The sequence below is a fragment of the Pipra filicauda genome, unplaced genomic scaffold (genome assembly GCF_003945595.2).
Source record: "Pipra filicauda isolate LSUMZ 115617 unplaced genomic scaffold, ASM394559v2 scaffold182_size1470994_pilon, whole genome shotgun sequence".
In the NCBI taxonomy this organism is placed as follows: Eukaryota; Metazoa; Chordata; class Aves; order Passeriformes; family Pipridae; genus Pipra; species Pipra filicauda.
In genome coordinates this window covers 1,254,583-1,277,184 of record NW_024104290.1, presented here as the reverse complement: position 1 = coordinate 1,277,184, position 22,602 = coordinate 1,254,583, and the positions used below count along the sequence as shown (strand labels likewise).

The window sequence follows — 22,602 nt, the reverse complement described above, 5'->3', positions numbered from 1 at the left end:
CAGTAGAAGAAAAAGGGGTTGTGAATAGGGCGCTGTCCTGCTTGCTGCAAGGAGCGGTGGGGGGCCGGGTTTTTGTCTTCCTGCCTGAGTTTTTGTCCCCTTTTCCCCCCAGCTCTCCTCTGCCCTGCTCTTCGACGCCGTGTACGCCGTGGTGACGGCCGTGCAGGAGCTCAACCGCAGCCAGGAGATCGGGGTGAAGCCCCTGTCCTGCGGCTCTGCCCAGATCTGGCAGCACGGCACCAGCCTCATGAACTACCTGAGAATGGTGAGAGGGGGCTGGAGTGTGTGCTGCTGTGGCAGAGCTCGTGCTCCCCACTGCCAGCAGCAAGAGCTGTGCTGGTGGCTGGCAGTCTGTGCTATTTAGAGAGCAGATCTAAAGGCTGGTTTGTCCCTGTTGTCCCTGGCCTTGGAACGACATGAAACTCCCCGTTTTTGCTGCAGAAAAACTGAAACTCAATGGATTTTTTTTTTTTTTTGCTAAAGTATGAATGTTTCTGAGCCCTGTTTTCAGTGAACTTGAGTCGATATAAGATCACGCTGTACAGTTGCTCAGAGCTCAGTAGTAAGATGTGAGCTCCCCTGTGGAGGAGTTTGGGCTCCTTTTAACCAAAAGTGTGGTTGCTGGAACCAAACAAGCCTAGTTCTGGCGGGAGGACACTCTGAAATTTCATCCTGGGGTTGGCCAATATGATTCCATGACCATGCAGAAGGAGCAGGTTTCTGAGTCTGTTTGGGGGGGGGGCAACTGAGACCAGGAAATTTCAAGAGGCTTTTTTTTCCCCCCAAGGGAAAGCTCAGCTGGACCTGAGCCTTGTACCGCTTCAGTCCATGCATGTGAACCTGTTTTAAATCTCACCCTTAGTCAGAGCCAACAAAATCCTTCAGCTTCCCTTAGCTCTGGTCCTTGGAGCCCCAGTGGCTTAGCCTTGGGATGGGGGGAGGTGATGAGGGGCTGTGGAGTTGGTTTAGCCCAAACAAAGAAACCTGGGGAGCCCTGCACTTTGTTCTCCTGCTTCTGTTTCCCTCTGGACTCTGAGAGCAAGCAGGGTGGGGACACAAGGACTGCACTGGGAGGGTGGTGGGGAGAGCCACCTCGCTGGGCGCTGTAACTCAGTCTCTCTTGGACAGGTAGAATTGGAAGGTCTCACCGGCCACATCGAATTCAACAGCAAAGGCCAACGGTCCAACTACGCCCTGAAAATCCTGCAGCACACCCGGGCTGGATTCCGGCAGGTAAGAGCAGACCCAGTGCCCAGGGACAATCTCTGTGTCCCCTGGTGGGGTGGTGGCTCAGGCTGCTGCTGTGGGGACCCAGGGGGGTTGCAGGGCCCCCCCTCTGCAAGGAGAGGTGCTCAGCACGGCGTGGATCACAGTGTGGATCAGGGCGTGGATCACAGTGTGGATCAGGGCGTGGATCACAGTGTGGATCAGGGCGTGGATCAGGGTGTGGATCACAGTGTGGATCAGGGCATGGATCACAGTGTGGATCAGGGCGTGGATCAGGGCATGGATCACAGTGTGGATCAGGGCGTGGATCACAGTGTGGATCAGGGCATGGATCACAGTGTGGATCAGGGCATGGATCACAGTGTGGATCAGGGCATGGATCAGGGTGTGGATCAGGGCATGGATCAGGGTGTGGATCAGGGCATGGATCAGGGTGTGGGTCAGGGCATGGATCACAGTGTGGATCAGGGCATGGATCACAGTGTGGATCGAGGCATGGATCAGGGCATGGATCACACTGTGGATCAGGGTGTGGATCAGGGCATGGATCACAGTGTGGATCAGGGCATGGATCGCGTGGATCAGGGCATGGATCACACTGTGGATCAGGGTGTGGATCAGGGCATGGATCACAGTGTGGATCAGGGCATGGATCAGGGCATGGATCACAGTGTGGATCAGGGTGTGGATCACAGTGTGGATCAGGGCATGGATCACAGTGTGGATCAGGGCATGGATCAGGGCATGGATCACAGTGTGGATCAGGGCATGGATCAGGGCATGGATCACAGTGTGGATCAGGGCATGGATCACAGTGTGGATCAGGGCATGGATCACAGTGTGGATCAGGGCATGGATCACAGTGTGGATCAGGGCATGGATCACAGTGTGGATCAGGGCGTGGATCACAGTGTGGATCGAGGCATGGATCAGGGCATGGATCACACTGTGGATCAGGGTGTGGATCAGGGCATGGATCACAGTGTGGATCAGGGGCATGGATCACAGTGTGGATCAGGGCATGGATCAGGGTGTGGGTCACAGCGGCTCTCACCGAGCCTGGGCTGCCAAACACAGCAGGTTCCACTTTGTCAGGAGCACATCTGGGATAATTTAGATGTGTCTTCATGCATCAGGCCCCCGAGGTGGCGATGTCAGAGCCAATCTCTGTCCTGTCACAGTAACCTCCGTGTCCAGGAGGTAATCCAGGGCATGGAGTCTGTGCCAGGTACGAGCTCACGCTCGTGGCCCTTTTGTCCTTAAGCTCGTGGATACCTTTGCTCAAAATTGTTTGGAAAAACGGGAGAATTTCCCACGAAATGGGGGAAAAAAAATGGGGGTACTCTGAACCTTTCCAAACAACTTCTGTGAGGGAAAGCAAATGGGGCAACCCCCTATCAGGAGCTCCCCACCATCTCTCCCCTACTTGGCATGTGGGGGGAAGTTCAAGATCCTCCACCCCTCGGTTTGTGGTTCCCCTGTGACAGGTTTGCTTAGCTCAGACTCTCGTTTGCTTTCTGTCTCAGTGCTCCTGGCTTCCTCCCAGTGTTGGTCCTTTCTCTCCTCGTCACCCTCTTTCTGTCCAAGGGATATTTCCTTGAGCCAAGGTTAAGGTGGGGTCACGGGTGTCAGACTGCTGAGATTACATGACACAAGCCCAAGGAATTAGGGTTTTACTGGTAAATCCATACTGCATTCAGGAAAAAAAAAAAGTAGAAGTCCCAGAAAAAGAGGTTTTATCTTATTTCCCTGCTGACAACTCCACTGCTACCCTTTTCTCAGACTGCCACTTCTCTTAGACTTTGGCAGAGAACAAAAGCTATTGTATCTTACCCTCACCAACAGAGCTTTTTGGCATTGGGAAGTCTCCCCTGGTCTGGCAGCACTGAATTTCAGCCTTGGCAAGGATGTTACCTGCCAGTTCTTACCTGTCAAGTGACAGCTTGGCTTTGATGCTGCCTTTTGCTGTGTGAGAGGGGGATCAGGATGGCATTTTCCCCACAGTGAGATCTCTCGTGGCATCAATGCCCTTTTAATCCTGTCCCAAGCCCATCATCCTCTGAACAAAAGTGACAGATCCAAGCCCATCTGTGTTAATAAGGACGTGCATTCAGCTGGATTGGGGAAGGAAACGCTGCAGACCTCCCTGTGACAGCTTTGGTTTTGATGTGTTTAAATGTGGCAGGGACTTCACAGGAAAGGCACAGGTCCTCTTGGAGCAGAGCCTCTCCCAGAGCTCCACGGAGAGCTCTGACTGCAGCCTAATCTGCCCTGGGACTAAAGGCTCAGCTCTTCCCCACAAACCTGGTCTGACAGGAGAAAACCTTTCCTGACCTCTGTGAACGAGGAGCTTCGTGTTTCCAAGGTGCCCAGGAAAGCTGTGCTGGGATTAACCTTCCCAAATTTCCCATCAGGGTGCAGTGGTGATGTATCACTGCCAGTCACAGTAAAAAGGTGCTGGAAGGACAGGGCAGTCCCTTGGTGGTGGCTGTGAACCCTCTCCTGTCACAAACCCACCGGCAAAGAGCCGGTTTTTTGTAAACCTGCTCGGAATGCCTGTGGCAGCCTTTCCTCCTTCTCCTCTCCCCTTCTCAGGGCTCTTGCCTGACCAACAGCAGTGCCTGGAGGGGTGTCAGGCTCCCTCACAGCCTGAAACAGGGCTGTGTTTAATTGGGAAGGGCATCCTTAGGGAGCTGTGGAACCTGGCAGGCTCCTGCCTGACCTCCCACCCCTCCAGGTCCCTGCAAAGGGAAGGCAGAGGCCACTCTGCTGGGCCACAGGTGGTTATTTTCTCATTGCCAGCCTGGCTTCCTGTAATAAAAAGGACTAAATAAATCATTAGAAATAATTTAATTAAAGGAATGGGCTAAAAAACAGGCGTTCACATCCTGGAGACAATGTTGTTCCCAAGGGTTGCATTAACTGATTTGCTCAGGCTCTTGTTTGAAACACTTCTATTCCCTCCTTAGTTTTAATCAACCCCACGCTCTCTGCCCATTCCTCTCTTCCTCTCCTTCCCTCTTTCTCTTTTCTCCTCTCTCTCCTTCCATCTATTGAAGCCACAGGGACTTCCAGCTCATCAGCTTTGACAGAGAGTTCACCAAATTTTGAAGCTGATCCAGCCAGCGAACAAATTAGAGACGTTTAAGACTTTCTAACTTGCTGTTGCTTTTGGGCGAGGAGAGGCAGGGCTTTTTGACATCCAATTTTTAATACATTTATGTAACGCACCAAACGTGTCTTTTTTCCTGATTTAGCTTAACTAGAGGGATTTTTTTTTTTTATTTCCCACAGCCATATGAGAGCTGCTCCCTGTTCACAGGATGCTCGATAAAGCACAGGCTCATTAATGTGCTGGTGATCTATGGATCTGACAAGGGCTGAGTTTGTAAATGTCAGCTTTTTTTATTTTTTTTTTTCCCTCTCTTTGCCCCTTTTGAAAAGCATTGCAGCACACCCCTGTGGGTTCAGAGGAGTGCTTGGCAGTAAACCACGAGCTGAGGTTTGGCAGCTCAGCACGAGAAGGGGCTGAAGGAGGGCTGTGATTTAGGAAGGGAAGGGGCAGAGGAGGGGCAGGGGGAGCTGTGGTGGGGCTGGAGCCGTGGGCACACTGACCCCAGCTCTGCCTGGCCCTAAGTGAGGCAGATTAGTCTCTCTTTAACTAAAGGCTCTGCTGGAGTCCTGAGACAGAGCAGTGGAGTGATGGGGCTGTTTAATTGGTATGTTGATGAGATACAGATGAGTTCCCAGTGATAGCTCTGAGACCCTCAGCAATCCCTGCTGCATCAAACCTCTTTAACTTGGAAGAGGCTAATCAGCCTCGATGGGACTTGTTCCTCCTTAGCTGTTACCCCCAGTAAGGGCTCAGGGACAGATCCTGCCAACAGCTGAATGGCTTTTGCCCCCAGGACCTGACAAACTCGGACATGCCACTGTCAGGCCCTGTCTGGGCTATGCCAAGTGTCCATCGTGTCCAGAGGGGACACTTGGGGAGGAAGGGGATTGTGGGGGTTGCTGCATGACCTCAGGGAGGGTTGTGTGAGTGTCTTGTGGTTGTTCAGGCTTTAACAGCTGCTGCTTTCAGTGCCCTTTCCTAAATTCAGTGGAGGAAGCTTTTGCCTGCCTGCTGTGCTGGCATCAGCCTGGCAGTGATGTCCTTCAGGAGTGCCAACCCCACGGCAGACCTGTCCTCTGAGGGCTTTCCCTCATTTGCTTTATTCCCTTTTTTTTCCCCCCAGGCACTCCTAAATTCCCTCTCCTTGGGGCACCTTGATGAGGGATGATTGCACTCTGCACTCCTCCCTTTTCCTGGGGACATTGTGAAGGATGCAAGCTGTAGGACAGCACTTGCTAATCAGAGCCCAGAAGGTGTCTGGGTTTATTGCACTCCCCTGCCCGTTCCAAGACCTGTATTCAGGCCTGGCTTTACCTTAATTTTAAGCTGGGAATGGGGTTGGGAAGTACCTGTGGTGCCTCTGAGGCTTATGGAGAAGTCTTGCTATGTCATCTCTCCCTGCCACCAGCTGCCTAGATAACACTGAGCAGAAGACTTTATTCAAATCATTAGTTGGAGTGGTATTCCATCATCTCACACCATAAGGAGCCTCAAAGCCTCTGCATGGAGGGGCTGCAGGATGGGAGGAGCAGCCAGGACTGCCCCCTGTGCATGGTGTCAGCTGCCAGGGATTTTCTGGGGAGATGAGAAATCTTTGGTTGCCACTGATCCAAATAACACCCTTTGCAGAGCAGCTGAACTGAGGGGCCTTGCCTGCCTGTGGGGATGGAGCAGTGGCATGAGAAATGGCCCTTCCTTGCTTACCCCTGGCTCGAGGCTTTCTGGGCTGGCTCCCACTGAAACTGTGTTTGCTGACCTGCCTCGAGGGGCCTGTGGGTGCTGCAGGCAGGACTTGATCTTCTTTGGTCAAGAGGGAGGCACTGGGATGTGCAGAGATGATGCAGTGGGACCACACAGCCCTGAGGGCATGGAGGGGACCTTCTCCATCCAGACCTGTCACCTGTCACAGGTTGTAGAATCCCTCTCACAAAGGCATCAAGCTCCAGCTTGCACCCAGGTGACTGTGTTGCTCTTGCTGCCCTCCTAGGACAGGTATGACACTGTTTCAGCTCCTCTGATCATTAGGAACACTCCTCCAGTTTTCAGGCTGTTTATTTCTGGCTGGTTTATGTCTGTTTATTTTTGTGCCAATGCCATCATTTCAGCTTCAAAAGCTGTTCTACCTCTTTGCTACGGGCCTCCTCCACCTGCTGTATTTATACAGACCAATCATATCCACCACTAAAAAACCCCCAGTCCTAAAAACTCGGAAGTCCTTGTCCAGAACCTTAACAACAGGATGGTCTTATCCACGTCCACGTGGAGGATTTGATTGTTTTCCAGCCCATTTTGCAGATGGATATGTTTTCTGTTTTTCAGAGGCTCTTTATATGTAGATTGAGGTGATTAAAATCACCTTGACATCCATCTTGCAGGAAAGGGAGGGATGTGAGGATCCCTCTGACACGTTGCACTTTGGAAACAACGAGCGGTGTGGGGAGTCAATTAGTGGCTCTGTCAGCCTGTGAGGGGGACAGTGGTGAGCTGAGTCCCCCCAGGATTTGGGGGGAAGGACCCTGGCACGTGGGAGAGTGTGGCTTTGGTGCTGTGTGAAAAGCAAGGTCAAACCCACAGCACTGTCAGAGGAGGAGGCAGGCAATTAGTCTCAGCGTGTGCCAGCAGGGGAGGGACAAATTGGAGAACAGCGAGGGCTGTTAAAATTAAAGTTAATCTGTCACTAATCTCTGGTTGTGAGATCCAGGAGGGGAAAAAAAATGAGGCAATGTTTGTGAGTGATGACTCTCCCTGCGAGGAAATGGCTGCAGAGGGGCTGCTCCTCAGCAATCCCAGCGAGAGGAGAGACCTCTGTGCAGGGCTGGGGTGGATCCATCCCAGCCCATCCATGCACACCCTGTGCAGGCCAGTTAAGGCTGTGCTTTAAGGACCCCTTCCTGTGAAATACCAGGTAAATCTCCCAGTTTGAGGCTGTTGTTCCCCAGCAGAGGTGAGTCCTGCACAGCAGTGTCACCGTGGGGCTGTGAGCATGGTGGTAAAGTCACAAGCAGCTGTCAACAGGGTGCCCAAAATTTGCACCCAGCCTGCTCCAACACACCATCCCTGTGCCTCCATCTCCTTGTTTGCCAGATGACACTGGTGACCTCCCCAGTGCCTCTCCTGTTAGTGGGGAGCCTCCAAGAGGAAGTGCTTCCCAGACATTTGCCTTCCCTGCCTGCTCCTTCTCCCCAGGGCAGTGGTCACAGTCTGACAGAGCTCAAGGAGCATTTGGACAGTGCTCTCAGGCACATGAGGGGATTTTGAGGGTGTTCTGTGCAGGGTCAGGAGCTGGATTTGATGATCTTGTGCCTTCAGACTCAGAATATTCTGTGTGATTCTGTGACTCTGAGTGTAAGCTGTCCTGCTTGCACTTCCCACTGCTCCTTGTGCCTTGAGGTGAGGAAGCTGAATTAGGGACATCCCACACGTTGTAATAATGGCTTGTTGGTCACTTGGGCTGGATTTGCACCAACAGCTGGGAGAGGAAAGGACTTGGTCACTCCCTGCCCATCCGGAGGATCCGGTGTGTGCACAGCAGGGCTGCGGTGTCAGGTTGTGTTGGGCTCAGATCCACGAGCTGGGAAGTGACTCCAAAGCCCTGGAGCCGTCAGTCACAGCAGAGGAGCAGGGGCTGGGTGCACGGAGTCAATCCCAGGGCAGAGTAAATCCGTGTGTATCCCGCGCTCCCGCCCGGGCCGCGGCTCCGCGTCACCTCCCGCCCGCCTCCTTGGACACAACAAGATTAGTCTGTGACGGAACAGGAATCCATTTGTTCCTGCCACCCTGACAGCCGTGGCACAGCCGGAGGAGAACCTGCCTCGTGGCAGCACGAGGGAGCTGGGAATGGATTTGTTCCGGCCGTGGAAGAGCCGTGAAGGCTCCCCTGCGTGTTGGGGTCACCCGCTGCCTCTCAGGGGCACAACACCTCACTTCAGAGGTGTCTGAGGACAACAGTCGTGCAGGGGGCTTGGACTGATGGGGACAGAGAGGAGAAACAGGAGGGAGAAGTGGTCTCAGAGGGAGCTGGCCTCCCCCAGCCACCCCTCTATCCATGAGGAAAAGCAGAGGCTCCTTTAGCCAGAGTCTGATTTGCATGCTGGAGGTGCTGATCTCCCTGCCCAGAGCTCTGAGGGAGGGAGATTAGGCTCTTGAAGTTAAAATTAGGTTCTGTTGAATATTCCTCCCCCCTGGCTGAAGGCAGCAGGATGGTTCTGTTGCGTCACAGCTGAATCACAGCGTCCTCCCAAGCACTGGGGGACTGGTCCCTGCCATCCGTGGTGGGAATTGGGCTTTGCTGCAGTGACACTGATGCTTGGATGGCTAAATTAGAGCTGTTGGGTGTGATGAGCCCGGATCAAAGCTTGGAGGTACTTAATTGGAGTAGCTGGCATCCACTGCAGCAGCAAGAGGAGATGAGTCATGGAGCAGCACCACTGAGGACGTGCCTTCCTTCCACCATCTGCCCCCAAGGTGGAGGGCAGAGCCTCCAAAACCACGCTGGCAGGGACAAACTTGGAGATTTGGCTGTGTTGGGCACTGCTGGGTAAGACTGACCCACCTTGGTGGCGTTTTGGGGCCAGCACACCGGGCTGTTGGACCACCACGAGCCCCAGGGAGCTGCTGCAGGGAGGACGTGTGGGAAGGCAGCTCCTGCCCTGAGCAGGGACAGGTTTTTGGCACTGCAGAGCAGGTGGGGGGTGCACCAGAGGGTTAATGTCTCTGCTGACCTGTTGTGGGGGTGCCTTGTAAAGGTAATGGAGCGTTCACAGGCAGGCCAGCCCGATGGCTGTCACTCACCAGAGCCATATGGTGGGTTCTGTGCAGTAACTCGCCCTATAAATTCCCTTATTGTGCTGTTTATCCCTCCAGATTGGCCACTGGCACGTGTCTGAAGGACTCAGCATGGACAACAGGATCTTCTCCTCCAACATATCAGACAGTCTGTTCAACACCACGCTCATTGTCACCACCATCCTGGTAAGTGAGGGGGTCACCTGCAGTTCCCACTGGCTCCCAACTCACAGGGGTGTCGAGCAGCTGGAATATCCCTCCCTCTCCCTACCCCCCTGGACCCCCAGCATGAGGCACTGCACGCTGATTTCATCCAGAGCAGGCCATCAAATCTCTAATTACGGCACTGAGGACAATTCATGACAGTGTAATTAAACTCAAGTCGATGTTTCATATGGAAATGATATTTGATGAGTTCAGAAGCAGCTGGGGAGAGGGCTGGGATGGGGATACGTTGCCATTTTACATTCATCTCTGAATGATGGTCTTGTTTTGCGTACAGCTGGTAAGTTGGAAGGGACAATTGTCCCTTCAACCCATAAAATTATAAAAATTGGCTAAGATGGGCTCAATTTTGATGAAGACTTCACATTTACAGGCACCACCTTATTCAACAGGTTTCCCCTTCCAGGTGCTGCCTGTCCAGTGATTTTTTTTTTTTTCAATGCCTCTGCTCCTTCCTCAAAGACACCCAAAATCCTATTTCCTCATGTCCCACAAAGTTTGAAAGTGGGGGCAGACTGGAGAAGTGGCTCTTTGCCAAGAGAAGCTGAGTCTGTGTGTCCTGCTGTGACTCAGAGCAGTCACTGGGCTGCTCTGGGCATGTCCCAGTTGGAAGCAGCCCCCAGAGCATGATCCCTTATCCTAAACTGGGATAAATCCACGCAGCAGAGCCCAGTGAATCCCAGTGTGGAAACAGCCCTGATGGCTTTACACCCCCTGCACTCAAGCTTTCCATATCAATTATATCCATACTGGGATGGTGTGCCCCTTAAACTGGGGTTGGATCTTTAAGGCCACTTCCAACCCAGACCATCCCACCACTCCACGAGTTCCTGCCACCCTGGCACTGCCCTCCCCGCTCCGTGCTGGCTAAGATGGGAATGACAGCTGCCCAGTTTCACTGCAGGAAAACCCTTACTTAATGCTGAAGTGGAACCACCAGGAGCTGGAAGGCAACGACCGCTACGAGGGCTTCTGCGTGGACATGCTGAAGGAGCTGGCAGAGATCCTGCGCTTCAACTACAAGATCCACCTCGTTGGGGACGGGGTTTACGGTGTCCCCGAGGCCAATGGCACGTGGACAGGGATGGTGGGCGAGCTCATTGCCCGGGTGAGTGAATTAACTCTGCTCTTTTTAACTCTGCTCTTTTTAACTCTGCTCTTTTTAACAACTCCGCTCTTTTTAACTCTGCCCTGCCGGGACCTGGCGAACGCAGAGCCCTGATGGGTTTTTTTTTAAGTGCTCCAGGACGAGAAGGACTGAGTGTGGGGGTGTTTTAGTCCATTTGTGAGGCTTTGAGGGTGTGTTCTCCCAGTGGCAGATGGGTTTGTTGTGGTGGCGTGACAGCAAGAGCAGGAGCAGCAGGGCCCCAAGTGGGTGCTCTCAGTGGGTGCTCACTCTGCTGGAAAAGACACCTGAACTCTGGGATCCTGCGTAAGAACTCATTACAGAGTGGATTATTTTTTCTTGGTGGAAAGATGAATGAAAGCTTGCAACAGAAAAACGCACAAGGCTTGGTATAAACTGGAAAAAAACCTCACAAAACCAGACTGTTTGGGAGGGAAGCAAGTAAGAATCACGTTTTTACCCAGAAAAGTTTTGGGAGATTCAATTCAGCTTCTTAACTCTGATTTTTTGTTTGGTTTTTTTTTTTTGGAGAAGAACACTTTCTGTTTGCTTGAAGCAGGTGGATTGAGGTCTTTTCGCTGCTGTGCTCTGTGGTGCTGCTGCCCAGCAATAAAGCTGGGTGCTTTTTACTGGGTTTGACCATAATTCTGTGTACACTTGTGCCCATTCAGCCTCTACCCCCCGTCCCTGCTCTTTGTTTTCCTCAGCAGCTAAAGGCAGCCCTGCCCCAGGGTTCCTGGAGCTTAAATACAGCTCACAAAATGCTCTGAGATCCTTAGTAAAATAGGCTCAGCCAAAGCTAACAGTAAGATTGATGCTGTTTAAGCCAACTTTTCCTTTCTCACTTATTTCTACCCTGTCTCATCATTACCAAAGCTGCGAGAACCCAGCGACACTTTCTCAGCTGGTGGCAAATCCTCAGTGTGTTTGTGATAATCCCACCACTGTGGGAGAGGAGATCTTGAGTCACTCCATCATTTAACCTCCTGCAGAGCAGAGGAACAAGGGCCCAAATCCATCCCCTGTGGCTCCAGGCAGGGATCTGGGGCTCCTGCCACAGCTTTCCTCCCAGCTATAGGGGATGAGTGAACATCAGTTTATTGATTTATTGGGTAGTATTTGGTTGAAGGTTGGAGTTGAGGATCTTGGAGGTCTTTTTCAACCCTTAATGGTTATGGAATCATCATCTAGAAGATGCCCAGTGGCCTCTCTCTGCTTCTTCCCCACATGGCGAAGGGGACCCGGCTGATGCTCATCCTACCTGAGGAGTTTGAGCCGAGTGCCTCAGGTCAGGTGGGACAACTCTTAAGTCTGAGAGAGGGATTTTGGGATTTGCTGAGGGTCAGAGACAGGTCATGGAACAGACTGCAGATTCTCCTGAGCCGGCTCCTGTCTCCTGGGTCGCCCTTTCCCAGCGGAGCGATGCTTCCCGACGCCAGCTGAGATCCCACCTCCATCTGCTCTTTCAGCAGAGCCTTCTGCACGGCTGTTTGCAAATGCTCCAGGCTATTGGCATAGCTTTTCCCCATCTTTCTCTGCCTGTGTATGTACATGCACACACAATTACCCTCGTGCAGCATTCCTGGTGGGAGGCAGGAGGGAAGGCGCCGAGAGCAGCGAGTGATCTGTGCAGACAAAGGAAGGGAACAGCCACCAGACTTTTGGCCTACTAACCCTGGCAGTGCCTCCCCGTTAAATGGGAGCTTCTGGAGGCTTGTTTTTCTTTGGTGGTAGGTGTTTTAACTTCATCTCCTCACGGAAACCGTTTGTTTCTTCTGCAGCTCGAGCCTTATTTAGGAGGATTTTTACTTCTGCTTCAGCAAGGCAGAGCTGGCAAAGCCTGTGAGGCTGAATCACAAATTGGAGAAGAGAAGCAGCTTTCTCTGCTTTGTTCTTGCTGTGTCCCCGAGAGTCTTTATAGTGGTTTCAGCAAGTTTTTGATCAATCCCAGGGACTGGCACTTTGGATCAGGTCAGCCAGGGCAGAGCTGGCTGTGTGCTTGGTGTTGTGTTTGCTCAGGGCTGCTTGGGATGTGGTTTTCTGAGGGCATTGCACTGTCCAAGGGGCTCCTCTCTGTCCTTGACATCCCCCAGGGGAGTTCTCCCTTGCTTCCAGCCCCTTGTTCATCCCTTATCCCATGGGATCCAGCAGATCCTGTGTTAGGGGCACACATTCCTCTTTTGGTGGGTCTAACCCTTGGACACTCTTCTCCATCCAACCTTTAGCACAGAGAAGGCATCAGCTGCAACACAAACCTACCACAGGGGTCCCAAATCTTACCCAAAACGAAAGCTCTGCACCTGCCTCTGTGCAGCACAATATTATTGTAGGCAAGAGGTTCCTCCTTTGCCCTGATCAGCCGTCAGAAAATAAGGTTTGACTCACACACACTTAATGTGCAGGACCAAAAGGTCAGAGAATTATCCAGCTCCATGCAATGCCTTTCCTGTAATCCCCCTGTGGCACTGAATCTCCTCAGAGCAACTCTGGGCTGTATGGGAAAAGTGTTTCATTTTATTGCTTCTAAATTAACCAGCTATTGATTTATTCTTAAGAGCTGAAAATTCCATTACAGCTAATTGTGCACCATGATATGATTGAGCAGGATGCTACATAAACATAAATTTGTGCTTGACCCAAATTTTCCAGTACATATCTTATCGACCTGCTCGCACAACAAATGGAGAGGGAAGGAAGAGGGGGATTGGGGTGGCTTGAGAAGAGCTGTAGAGACACCTCTGTCTGTGTCAGCAGCCTGACTTGTCATCAGAGCAGGAATCCTGTACTCTTTGGGATCAGCTGCTGGAGGTTTGGCTTGGGAGAAATCACTTGGAAGGACTCATAGAATCATAGAATCACAGGGTGGTTTGGGTTAGAAGGAACCTTAAAGATCATCTCATTCCACCCCCTGCCATGGGCAGGGACATCCTCCCCTATCCCAGGTTGCTCCAAGCCCCCTCCAACCTGGCCTTGGACAATTCCAGGGATGGGGCAGCCACAGCTTCTCTGGGCAACCTGTGCCAGGGCCTCCCCACCCTCCCAGGGAAGAATTTCTTCCCAATATCCCATCTAAACCTACTCTCTATCACTTTGAAGCCGTTCCCCCTCGTCCTCTCACTACAGTTCCTAATGAAGAGTCCTTTGAGCTCATTGTTTTGTGAAAGATGTCCCAAACTCGGAAGAGACCGGGCTAATTTGCCCCTCTGAGCATGCAGGGCAGGCAGATTGAGCACCCAGCTCCTCCCTGGAGGAGCAGGGCAGTAAAGCTGCTCTCCCCCATCAGCATTCCCAGCTCTGGCACAGCCCGTGGTCTCCAGCAGTTCAGCTGACACTGCACACGTGTGCTGCCCACAGCAAACAAGCAAGGGGCAGCAGCAAATCTTCCCATCTCCTATTTTTTGGCATCAGAGCCCTGGGGGACAATTGGGCTGGAAGAATTATGTCTGGCTCCTTCCCGCTGCAGTGCAGGCTCTGGCTCACAGTCCCTGCTGGTTGTCTGCTCTTGCCTTTCTCTCCCTCTCTCCCCAGCACATCCTCGAGCTGAAATGAATTCCCTGGCATGATACAGACCAAGGAATGTATTTTCACAGCAGTGTGACAGCCTTCTCCTTGTTCCACACAGCCTGCAGTTGCTGTCCTGGCAGCTCAGTGCCTCGGTGCTCATCTCCCTTCCTCCTCCACATGGAATTGTGTCTGTTTGGGGGATCCCTCAGCAGCACTTCCTGAATTAACCCATTGCAGGAACGCCCTGGGGTGTAGAGGGGAGCTAATGGGAGATGCTGTGGTTTGGGTTTGATTTGTTGGCAGGATTTGATGCTGCAGTTTTGATAAAAGACCTCCCCAAAAACCTCCCTCTGACGCAGCCTGGGTACCTCTGGCTGGCTGGGTTTATTTCCAGGAGGTGACAGTCCCCTGTCCTGCTCACCCGTGGCAGGATGGCTGGGGTGGAAGGGACTGGTGTGTGCTTTGTGCAGCCTCTAACAGCTGCCCAGGCTTCCTTCAGCACTGTTTAGTAACAAATCACCTTTGGTGATGCCAACACAGCAGATCCAGGAGTGTTTCCAGGGCAGGGGTATTTGGGTGAGGCTGGTGCTGGTGTGGGAGGCATCTAAAGGTGCTTGTAATGATGAGTGGGTGACTGTGCAGGATCATTTGGGGAGTGACATGATGTGGAATAATGCTGGACCTTTGATGTGTGTCAGTGGTTTGAGTCTGTCCTGGCTCAGTGATGATCAGAGCTCTTTTCCAAGTGAGGGGAGTTGAAGTTGTCCATCTCCTGGAAGGGTCTGGCCTCAGGACCAGCAACACCCAGAACTGAAAGGACCTTAAAGCTTTGTGGTGATGGTTTTCCACCTTCCTTGCTGGTGGCCAGGTGGTGCTTTCCCTTCAACTGCTCCGAAGAGATGGCAGGAAGGGGAAAGGAGGGAGAAGATGCTTAAAAACTGGCAGAGTCCTGCTCTCCCCTCGCAGTGGGTGTTGGTGCTCAGTGAGAAAAGCTGTGTGTGGGTGGAGGGAGGGAGGGGGAGTCTGTTTGCACGCTGTCTGTGCTGGCAAGTGTGCCATGGGGGGGCTCAGGGGGTGGGGGAGCGAGGAGGGGTGTGGGGGTTGTTGTGCAAACACGGCCAGGGACGGGCAGAGGGGTTTGCATCGTGCTGCTGGTGCTGCCAAAATCACCCCCAACACGGGGAGCGTGGGCTGGGCTGGGCTGGGCTCACTGCATTCTTTGGGTTCCCCGTTCCTGGGGCTTCACTTTGACTGGCCTCTGCCATGGGCACAGAGAACTCCTGGCACACACTTTGTCCTGCCATAGTCCAGGTGAAGGAGGATGGGTGAGGGCAGACCTGAGGGCAGACCTGAGGCTGACATCTACCCTGGTTGCTGGTCATCCCACCCTGACTGTGGCTTAAAGGGAGGGCTGCAGCCTCCAGGGTTCTCAGGCTGTCACTTTTCACGTGGCAGAATTCCTGCATGTCCTTAAAAAAAAAACCCCCAAACACCGATTTGGGGTGACCCTCATTTAAAGGCCCTGCCTTTAAATGCAAGAATGTGCATCTGAGCAGACAACCTGGGTGCTGCTCAACCTGAAATAGCTGCTGTCAGGTCAGGTGGGCAGCTGGAGCAGGAGCAGCCAGCACACTGATCCCCTGGCAGAGCTGTGCCTGTTGTGCCATGGGACAGATCTGCAGATGCAGAGCTGCTCTGCCAGTGCTGCAGAGATGCAGGTGAGCAGGATGCAGCCAAACTGCCCTGCAGTGGCTGCTGCTGCTGTCAGGGTCGCATGGAATAGCAGGGAACCTCTGGAGATCACCCTGCACGGAGCAGGGTTGCCTCCAGCCAGGTGCTCACCCTGCATCCCAACAGGTTTCCAGCAGGACAGGCGCCAGCTCTGGGTCTGCAGGGGGGTAATACCTGGTGGCCGGGTGGGTCTGGAGGTTGAACAGCTATTTCACCTTTCTAGAAAGCTCTTCAGGCCCACAGAGAGCTCTCCCTGCCCTTGGCCACGCTGTCAGTGCTCTGTGGGCAGCGCTGGTGAGAAGATGCTGCCACGAGCACCCAGGGGATGGAGCTTCCAAGGTGCTGTTCCAAGGGACTCCTCTTCCTGGAAGGGATCCCAGCCCTGTCCTCCTCCTGGCTTGTTTTCCGTGAGTTTGACACAGGCACAGCCCAAAGCCTCGCCCCACTCAGACTTCCTCGCCGTGTTTTGTCTCCGCAGCCTGGCAGAGGGTGGTGAAGCGCTGCGGGGCCGGGGCAGGGCTGTTCTCCCGGCTGCTATCCCATGCCGTGGGAGGCTCTGGAGGGATCCTCTCCTGCCGGGCTGACGTCAAGCCCCATTCATCACCATTAGCGCCGGGCTGAGCCCTGTCAGCGCCCGCGGCGAGGAGGCGGATGCCGCCCCTGGACTGGCAGTCCCTGCAATTTGCTTCTTAAGGCTCCTTAATTGTTGTTCCTCCGCAGGAGCCGGCTCAGCCCCCGTGTTTAACCGGTGGCAGCCAGAGCCTGTGTGCTGATGCGGGCAGAGCCCACGGGAATGCCAGGTTTGGTGCTGGTGTGGCAGCTTTTATCTCGCACACCAGCCCGCCCCACCCGGGCTACCTCTCGCCTGGTGAGAGTCTGGCCGTGTTTTAGCCGTGCTTTGTTAAAAGAAGTGTCTGTGTCTGCTCCCAAAATGCTCTGGGTCTTTTTCTAAGCCTGTTTCATGCCGACATTTATAGCTGCAACTGTGCTGGGAGGACAAAAACCCCTTCTTCCCCCCATCCTTTTCCTCCTGTTCTCCCCTTTCCCCGGAGCCCAAATGTGGACAAGAGTGCAAGAAGCACAAGGCAAAATCCATTTCTTTGCTTAGCCCTTAAAATTCCAAGTCCTGCCTGTGCTCAGAGGGGGGAGGCTGGCAGGTGCTGAGGTTTGCAGAGCTCCTCTGTAGCTCAGTGAATCACAAGAAGTTTTGTGAACACGGGGAAGAAAAGTTGAAAGCATGAAATGGGTGATACTCAGGCAGAGAATTCTTTGCATGCCATTCCCAGATCAAAGCTTCTCGATGTCAGGAATCAGCTCCTAACTTGCATGACTCTGAGCCTGCAGAGAGAGAGAGAGAGTGAGGCTCTGACAGATAAAGCCACGAGGAGCTGGGTCTCTGCTGCACAGAAGGTGCAGCACAGAAGGATGGAGATGGAGCTGGGCACAGGTTAGAGCAGGTGCTGCACCTCTGATGTGGCAAAAGTGCTGAAATGACAAAGGTCCCTTCAAACTCAGGATATTCTGTGATTCTGCGTGTTCTGAAAGGGTCTCAAAGGATGACAGCTGGGAGAATAATCAGAGTTTTTTGTAATTACCAAGTTCACTGATGGCATCCTGAGCTGGGTAAATCTGGGGATAGTGTTGCTCCTCTCATCACCACCTTTGTGTTGGCCCTTGGATGGGAGTGGAAATGTCCTTAGAGCTTTGGCATGAAATACCTTTGACGTGGCTTATTTACCATCCCTTTAGTGTGGGGCTTTGCTGCTAGAATTGTGTTTACTTTGGAGAGCTGGCAGAAGAAATCCATTGTCACACTAAGCTGGATCTTCAGCAGGGGCTTTGCTGGGAGAGCTCTCCCCAGGACAATAGTACCTGCAAACCCTTTTAAGTAGAGACAAGAGAGGTTTAGGAAGCTTTAGGCTTTCCTTGTAGATAAAATTCTTCACATGCCACGTTGCACAGATGAACTGATCCCATTTTAGTAATCTGCTGGTGTTTACACAGGGCTCAACCGCTCGCACACCACGTTGTGATTATTGGTGTCTTTTAAAAAGCCTGTGGGTAAATGTCTGGCTAGGCAGAAATTCTCCTTAGCTCATAATTCATCCCAGCCTGAACCTCTTAGGAATCTGTAATAGCTGCTTGGAAACAAGTGCAGAAATCTGGCACTGAGCATGTCCAATAAAACACTCCTGCGTGGACTGTCACCTTCTCCACGACCCCCTTCACTGGGATTGAGGATCACCTTGACTTTCTTTTCCCTCTCCTCCATCCTGCTGCCTCCAGCACTGCTGCTCTTCCCTCTTACAACTCCAGCCTTTCCCAGGACCATCATCAGGCCTGATGGTGCCTTGGCTTCTGCACAGACCTTGTCAAATTTAGGGACACCAGGTGCAAACAGCTTTTCTTTCCCCCTCCCTTCTCTTCTTCCATGTGCATAATCATCTTCCTGCAAAGCAGTCAAGCAAATGGATAAGGGACTGGAGGAGGTTTCATTTTTACAGAAAGCAATTACAGACCTTAAAAGAGCTAAAGTAATAAAAATAATATTTAAAATTCAAATCCCTTATCTATATTACAAGGGTATTAACACGGGAAGGAATTATTTTTATTTTTTTCCTTCCCCCTAATCTCATTTGCTTTGCAAGTCAATCTGCAAACTTTAATGCCAGTCCTCTGAATTTTTTTTGGAGGCTGATCTGCCATTTGGGAAATCTGGGGTTGGCACGTTTGTGAACTTCATGACTCAGGGGATGTGGGTAACAATTCTGCTTTTCTTTCTTACCTGTGCCACTTGCAAGGGGCAAGGAAGGGCCAGCTGTGCTCAGCAGGGGCAAGGAAGGGGGAGGTTGTATCTTCTGTAGATAAACACGACATTTATTGTTCTGATGGCCCCTGTTTTGCCAGGTTTTACAGCATTAAATGAATAGAAATGGCAGTGAGGCCGAGAGCAGGGGCTGCTGTTGTGTTTGCTGTCAGCACAGTGGGGTCCCCACGGGGAGCCTGTGAGTGCAGAGAGAAAAACATCCAGGTGAGGAAAGGGAAAAGGGGGAGAATGGTCTGTAGCATCCATGAAACTCTGGAGTGTGTTTGAGCAGGGCTCGTGTGAGAGCCACCCAGGGAGAGGGGTGTGCGAGCCCAGCCTGAACCAGCACCAGCAAAACATCCTCATTTTGGGATGGCCCAGAAAGGTGGGACATCCCCCCTCCAGGGGCAGATGTCCTGTGTGTGGCCCCAGCTGTGGCTTTGCTGCTTTCTCAGGCTCAGGGCCCTGACCTTCTCTGTTCTCTCTCTCCAGAAGGCTGACTTGGCTGTGGCGGGGCTGACGATCACGGCCGAGCGGGAGAAGGTGATTGATTTCTCCAAGCCCTTCATGACTCTGGGAATTAGCATTCTCTACAGAGTTCATATGGTAAGAGACTTACTTTATAACCATTTATGTCCCTCCATTATTTGCATGCAAACGTGCCTGGTTGTAGAAGGAAAATGAACGACTCATAAAAATATTTGGGTTTCATATTTAAACGGAAATTGGCTCGACCTTCATTTCCTTCTCTGTGTGTCAGCTTGGTGGATTCGATTCCTGCTCAAAACCCCTGCTCTTTGGCTCCTCTTCCCCATCCTCCCTGGGCACAAGATGCTTTTTTTGGGGTCACAGGGTGGCTTTATTTTGGCTTTGAGCCTGCTGGGTGAGGTGTGCTGAGCGCCCTTAACGCTGCACTGGAGTTTTAAAATCATGGAATCACAAACTGGTTTGGGTTGGAAGGACCTTAAAAACCACCCAGTTCCATGCCCTGCCACGAGCAGGGACACCTTCTACTAGCCCAGGTTGCTCCAAGCCCCATCCAGCCTGCCCTTGGACACTTCCAGGGGTGGGGCAAACATTTTCTCTGGAACAAAAGCAGTTTTTTCGGCATCTCTCTCTGGTTGCCTCTCCACTGCATTCAGTGATGTTCAGCAGCTCCAGCAGCAGCAGCAGTGGTGTGGTTTTCCACTGTCCCAAAAAGTAGGTCAGGCATCACGTTTAGCAGCTTTGGAGCAAAACAGGTGGGAATGTGCCCAGGGGGTTTATGTGTGTGAGCATGTTGTGTCATGGCTTTGCTCAGACAACACTTTTTGTCTTAAATTCCCATAGATTCCCTCTTATTTGCATCCTCCACTGCTTTATCTTCTCCCTGAAGCTCAGGAGAGGACAGATTTTCCCCTGCTACTCCCATATGGGAGCCCCCAGTTTCCCCAGTGTCCCAGGCTCTGACAGCCAGGCCCTGTGCAACAGGATGTCTTGTTATTCCCAATCTGCATTTTGGAAATGTTTGTGCTTTGCACAGTGTCGAGTGGGATGCAGATGACAGTGGCTTGGTCTCTGTCAGCTCAACAATAGCAGCCAAAAGGATAAAACCACTCAAGCTGCCTCTCCCAGCCCCCTCTCCACCCGGGATGCAGTTGGGGAGGAACAGAAGCAAATTCATGCATCTCTCTCTTGTGCTGAGTGGCTCCTGCCAAGAGCAAACAAGTAATTAAAATCTAGTTAAAATTCTGTTTCCTCTGGTACGTGCAGAATTTAGGATCGATGACTTAACTGATCAAACAAAAAAATAAAAAAAGGGACTGACTCTTCAAGCTCCTGGAAATCAGATGTCATTGTCCCCTCCTCACTGCAGTTGCTTGGTCACACCACCAGCTTCCCTGTGGATCTGGGAGGTGTTTCTGCCAGTGCCTCTGGGATTATTATCGAGTTTGGGGATTGAGTTCTGTGCTATTTTAGGAAGGAAATCCTTCCCTGTGAGGGTGGGGAGGCCCTGGCACAGGTTGCCCAGAGAAGCTGTGGCTGCCCCATCCCTGGAAGTGTCCAAGGCCAGGTTGGAGCAACCTGGGCTAGTGGGAGGTGTCCCTGCCCATGGAACTGGATGAGCTTTAAGGTCCCTCCAACCCAAACCATTGTGGGATTCTGTGACTCTGTGCATGTCCTGCCTTGGATTCACACCATAATCTTCAGCAAGTCTGTTAAAGCATCATTCCCTGAGCATCTTTCCCCCCTCCAGAGGAAGCACAGGACTGTTGGTGCAGGGTTTGCACAGGCTCTGCTCTGTATGTGTGAGGCATTTGCTGCTGCCTGGGGGAGCTCCACAGGAACGTGTCTGACACATCTATTTAGGGTGGAAGTTCCTCGGGGCAGGGAGCATCTGCTGCTCATGCTGGTACCAGAGTAACACAGCACAGCCCTGCTCCAGCCTGCAGGACTTCACCAAACTGAGCAGGATTAATAATTACAGACCTCAGAAGTGTTTGGAAAATAATGCCCTGCTGTTGGTCAGGACTCTTCAGCTGCCTGATAAAGGGCCCAGTTAGGATTTGGGAAGGGGAACTGCCCAGTGACCCTGGCAGGCTTGCAAACACATCTCCTAGGGCAGGTCACCCCAAAGGGAGCCCCACTTTGCTGCACTGAGGCCATGAGTGATGGCAGGGGCAGCCAGGAGCAGGGAGATCCCCATCAGGGAAGCTCAGAGCCCCCCCTTCCCTCTCCAGCACTTGGCACCTCTTTGTCCAGCCCTTCCCTGCTCAGCTTGAGGAGAGTGTCTGAGAGCTGTGTGGCAATTAACTCATCAAACTGGTAAATATTTGTCTAACAAGACAGTTAATTGCTCTGGTTTTCCTTTAAGGATGTGGTTTGCAGAGCAGCCCCATCTGCTTCCATCCCCCCCCTTCCCCATCCCCATCCCAAAACCCACCTCTGCAGTGTCAAAAACTGCAGCTGACGTGTGTTAATCACGGCTCAGATCAGATGTAGCCTAATAAATAACCACAAATGAGTTTCTCCCTTGCTGAGGAGTTGTCTCCACGCCCTGGTCTCCTCCCAATGCGATGACATTTTATTTTAATTCCCGTGCAACTCCAGTGGCAAGTTGATTTCTCGCCCCTTTCTCCTCCCCACGCCGCCAACCTCAACCACCACAGTGCCTGTGCCTCTTGTCACACATAACCAAATATGGCAGCTCTGAACAGGGCTGTCATTTTTCTCAATTTCACTTGTTGTGATATAATCAAGTATGGATTTCTGACACAGGAGCTCTAACAGGCTCTCAGGCTGCTCAGAGAAAAGGCTTGTTTTGTTTCATGAGGTTCCCACTCCCGGCCAGTGGGACCTGTGGGTGGCAGGGGGTGGATGAGGAGCCCACTGGGCTTGGCAGAGGGCTGAAATCAGGTGCCCAGTGCCATTTCTGCACGGGGGGCTAAGTCAGGTTTATTTGTAGCATGCTTTGCTCACACACCTGCCCCTGGAGCAGGGAAGGAGGGATTAGACACAATTCTGGCTTGTCAGCCCTGAGAGTCCTCACTGAGCACCCCCTCAAAGAGGAAATGCAGATTTGGTGAGGACACTGGAATAGCTGAGTTTGGGCCAAGGGAACTGAGCCTTAAAGTTTCTACTTGATCGCTGCAAAAGACACAAAATGGGAAGGATGGAATGAAAAATCCTTGACAGCCGAGGCAGAGGGGCTGAGGGGAGCTGAGCACCCCTCCTGCTGAGCATCCTGCATCCCTGGAGCAGGGATTGGGAGCAACTGCTGGTCCCAGCAGCCTGTGTTTGGCTTCTTCTTATTGACTCCAGACAAAGGACCTTGGAGAAGGATCTGCATCTGGATCTGCATCTGGATCAGACGTGGTCACCCTAAAATACCCACGCTCTGGTTTGGGGAGACCAAACGCACTGCAGTTGGACTGAGCACAGAGCAACCTTTCTGCCTTTTCAGGCTGTTTTTTTGCTTTCCTTCTGACTTCCAGAGGCAGCAGGGAGTTCTCTTGCCTGCCTTTTTTAGGGATAAACATCTATGAGAAATGACATGGGTAGGACTGACCGTTTCTGCAAGAGGGAACGGGGCACTTGGGTCCC

General features: G+C 52.3%; 1 protein-coding gene across 1 annotated transcript in view; it reads left to right on the top strand.

The window, feature by feature from the left end:
• GRIK4 (glutamate ionotropic receptor kainate type subunit 4) overlaps positions 1 to 22,602 on the top strand; it is a 183,795-nt gene that overhangs the window by 145,268 nt on the left and 15,925 nt on the right. Inside the window, 5 exon segments of the mRNA XM_039379999.1 lie at positions 113 to 265; positions 1,129 to 1,233; positions 9,206 to 9,313; positions 10,257 to 10,460; positions 19,012 to 19,125. Of these exon segments, the coding sequence (XP_039235933.1) occupies positions 113 to 265; positions 1,129 to 1,233; positions 9,206 to 9,313; positions 10,257 to 10,460; positions 19,012 to 19,125 (684 nt within the window).